This window comes from Limulus polyphemus, unplaced genomic scaffold (assembly GCF_000517525.1).
Source record: "Limulus polyphemus unplaced genomic scaffold, Limulus_polyphemus-2.1.2 Scaffold2163, whole genome shotgun sequence".
NCBI lineage: Eukaryota > Metazoa > Arthropoda > Merostomata > Xiphosura > Limulidae > Limulus > Limulus polyphemus.
The window spans coordinates 38,041-41,824 of record NW_013667773.1 but is presented as its reverse complement, the minus strand read 5'-3'; the positions used below and the strand labels follow the sequence as shown (position 1 = coordinate 41,824).

Here is a 3,784-nt window from a genome sequence, read left to right as displayed (position 1 = left end):
GTGGAAGACCCATCCAGGCCAGCAGATTTGAAGATTGGAAGGTCACTTGTGGCAGGTCATCAAGAAGTACCTATAAATAGTGGCCAATTTCTCTAAATGTGAGCAGACACTTAAGGAAAGGGCATTGTTGGGTGTGTGCAAGGAGGTAGAGCCAGTCAATGTTAAAGTAAGAAATACAACTGTAAAGAAAGGACTTGTGTCGCTAAAGTTTCGTCGGAACGAAATTTACGGAAAATTAACTAACGAACGGAGACGTAACAATACTTAAAAAAATCCTTGTTTTTAGTTGATTTGCATAATCATTTTTCATTACTAATTTCTTTTTTCACAAACTCCTACTTTTCCTGTAGTTCTGTAATTTTACCATCCTGCTTGTCAACTTAAACTTAAGGCAGTAAAGACAGTAAATTCTATTTTTCAATCTGAAGATAGTATATGTGGCCAATGATCTGTTTAAGTGTTTTGAATGAAGTCTTTAAAACTGTGAGGTGTTTTATCCTACCTGACAAAATTTTCTTTATCAAAACATTCCAGTAGACTAAAATGAACAGCTATGTGGGCAACACTCCAACCTGTATTGTTTCTGATGAGATTGGACAGCTCCTGAAGCTTTGAAACACTCAACACTCCTGGAGAAGCCTGTACTATTATTGGAAGTTTATCCTTCAAGTACAGGTAAACATTCTGGCTTTTCTCACACCCAGAGGACCTGTGTAAACTGTTAAAAGAACATAACTTTTTGTCAATTACTAACCAAAAATTCCTCTAAATTGTAATTACATAAGGTTATTTCATTTAATAAATGTTATGCTGGTCACAAAATTATCAGTTTCATACAACTTCATGCTTATATGCATCAAAATAATAAAATTAATCTATACAAGTTTTTGTTTTCTAACTCGTAAAAAAAATATTTTCATACTTATAAATTATAACTACAGACAAAACTATATCACACAAGGGCTACCAAATAAAGCAAAAATCTGACTTTTCAACATAGCTTAAACTAAAAAAAAACATTCATACGTTTATTAATAGTCTGCACTGTATTCAGTTTCAATCAATCAAACTAAACCATTCTTACCTGAAAGCTGTATGAGGAAAGGACTTAACATCGGCATGTAAAACCACATCGTATATAGCTACACCTTCTTGATTACCGTAATAGAGAACGAGACAATCTTCACGAAAAAGTACACAGCTGAACACATAATTTTCTGGATCAACTTCTATTACTTTAAACTCATTATCTGTAGTGCCATACACTACTCTTTCCAGTAAGCTTCTTATGATCGACATGTTTATTTCGGTATAACCGTATTATTATATATATAAAGAAAATGAGGTACAGTAAAAATATAATTTACAGAAATAATATTTTAATTAATAAATGCTCATATTCTATTCAACTTCCAAGTTTAATCTTAAATTTGATGGGCCCAAAGTCTTTTTAACTTGAGACACACGGTTAAAACTATAATTCCGACTATAATCACCGGACTATTCAACAAACAGCGCAATCAAAGTAACCATATATGCGACTGAGGCGCCTTTACTTCATATTGACGCCAATCCATTTAATTCCCTCTGCTGGCCGAATGTGTCTATATATTACCACCAAAAACTGTGAGTTTTCATGAATAAAATTTTTAAAACAATTAAAAACCTACATTTATCACAAAAACTTTTTCACGCATAATAAAATAGTCATTTCAAAGAAACCAATATATCGTTTTGTCGCATTTTCAACTACACATAATAATGCCAAAAAGGTTGTGTGTATCAATATTTACATAATATTCCAATCTTCATCGAACACCCAAATAAATGCATATCAAAAATATTAGGATTAATGGGTTTTAATGTAGTAAGAAAATTTGAAAACAAGATAAATTAGTTTTAACTTCAATTTTTAAGAGCTTGTAATAACACACACAGCGGTATGTCTGCGGACTTATACTGCTAGAAACCGGGTTTCGATGCCCGTGGTGGACAGAGCACAGATAGCCCTTTGTGTAGCTTTGCGCTTAATGAAAACAACAACTTGTAATAACACAAAATGTCCATATTCAAGAGCATCTAGATATATTTAAAATTTTCATAAACACATTAGCACACACACATACCAAAAATGATTGAAAATAACTGATTTCCTGTGTTTTCAAATTTTCTTACTACCGTAAAAACGGCCACATCTGGTGCATAAGCTGATTCGGATGACCATCTACTGTACTTAATATTGTCATACGACACAACTGAGCAATAATTTACTAATTTTTCCCAAGCCTTCTAATGTTTGGATGAAAAGCACAACTCCTAGTGGACCTGATTTATGGACCCCACCCATTACAGAGGTCCCGTAATGTCCATTTACAGGAATATGCATGTTGTTGCTCTTTGCAATAGCCAATATGCATAAGTTCACTTGGCATCATTCGTAAATTAGATTCTAAAATAAAACAGTATTGGAATAAATGTTCAAGCTTGTGACTGGGTTTGGTCATAGTACGCACTTGTAGCGTGGAAACAGTCCTGTTTTGGCTTGACAGGTCCATTTCTTGTCTGTTGACAGCTTAATGAAATGAACTGCGAGTTACAGCAATTTTGAAAACGCGTGTAGAACATATTGGTAGGCTGAAAACCTACATCACTGATGAACCTCTTGAAAACTGGTTACTTCAGAAATCAGAGATGGGTGAGCAAGTCATTTGTGATGAGAAAGTACTTTGTTGTATAATCTCATATCAGCTGATGAGAACGAAAAGACTAGTAATACATAACTGACTTGCTGAGGAGTAGTCTATTTGCTTTGATAATCGGCTGAAATACCGACGACGACTTCAAAACAGTTATGGCTGAAGTTAGCTGCTCGGCTAATAGTTAGAACAGCCACTTGGTTCAAAAATCAATGATTGAAAAAAAGTGGCATTCCTCGCTTTCCGAGCTCTCAAGTAGTGTTTCACAATAGAATGCATGTGCAGTTAAGACAGCTGTTTGATTGAATAACCAATAACTGAACGAGCATTATGACCTTTCTTTCTGTGCTATCGAGCCATATTTGGTAGTGAGACATTGTTCTGATGTTTCGGGATCTATCTAATTAAGTTGTAGTGGATTTTCGATGGAGGAGACCACACAAAATTTTCTAAATACAAAGATAGGACACTGATGAGTAGTCTAGAAATGTTGCAAATGTATTCAGTTGTCAATTGTTACTGTGGATTCTGACAAATAAGTTGAAAAGACTTGTTAAGTCATTGTTGAGTGGTAAATAATGGTAGACGTTTGCATAAAAAACTGCCTGAGCAAATGTGCAGTATTGTGCATACGTTAGTGCGGCTTTGTGGTGTGTCGCTCTACGAGATCGAGCCTGATGGACTTGTTCATAATACCAATCTTTTTTGGGTGCAATGAGAAAGTTGTAATCTAACACAGCCATAAAAATTAACGTAGACTATATAAATTAGACAAATTATATTCTATTTTGCAAGATGTTTCTTTAAGTTATTTTTCATGTTTATTTGATGTAATAGGTTTTTCATGACTCCTAGGTGGCAGTGCTAACAGGATAAACAAAATGATTCTAGCTAATTGTCTTGTCATTACAGGAAGTGTAATTCCACTGTTGTTCCTTGTGCACTTATTACAACAGACTGTGTATATACAACTGTACACACATTTTGCGGCTAGTGAAACGAAATGTGATCTAGATGTATTTTTATAACAAAGGAGTCTGCTTTTGCTATTTTCCAATTCTGATTAGTTTATTTTCGTGACATTGTTT

The 3,784-nt window shown here is 34.2% G+C and overlaps 1 protein-coding gene across 1 annotated transcript in view; it reads right to left on the bottom strand.

Moving 5' to 3' along the window:
* Positions 1-1,539, bottom strand: part of LOC106466132 (85/88 kDa calcium-independent phospholipase A2-like) — a 47,221-nt gene extending 45,682 nt beyond the window's left edge. The window contains exons 1-2 of the mRNA XM_013926370.2: positions 1,085-1,539; positions 503-718 (exon numbers count right to left, since the gene is read on the bottom strand). Of these exons, the coding sequence (XP_013781824.1) occupies positions 503-718; positions 1,085-1,299 (431 nt within the window). The 5' untranslated portion in view covers positions 1,300-1,539. The remainder of the gene's footprint in view (positions 1-502; positions 719-1,084) is intronic.
* Positions 1,540-3,784: the final 2,245 nt, after the last annotated feature.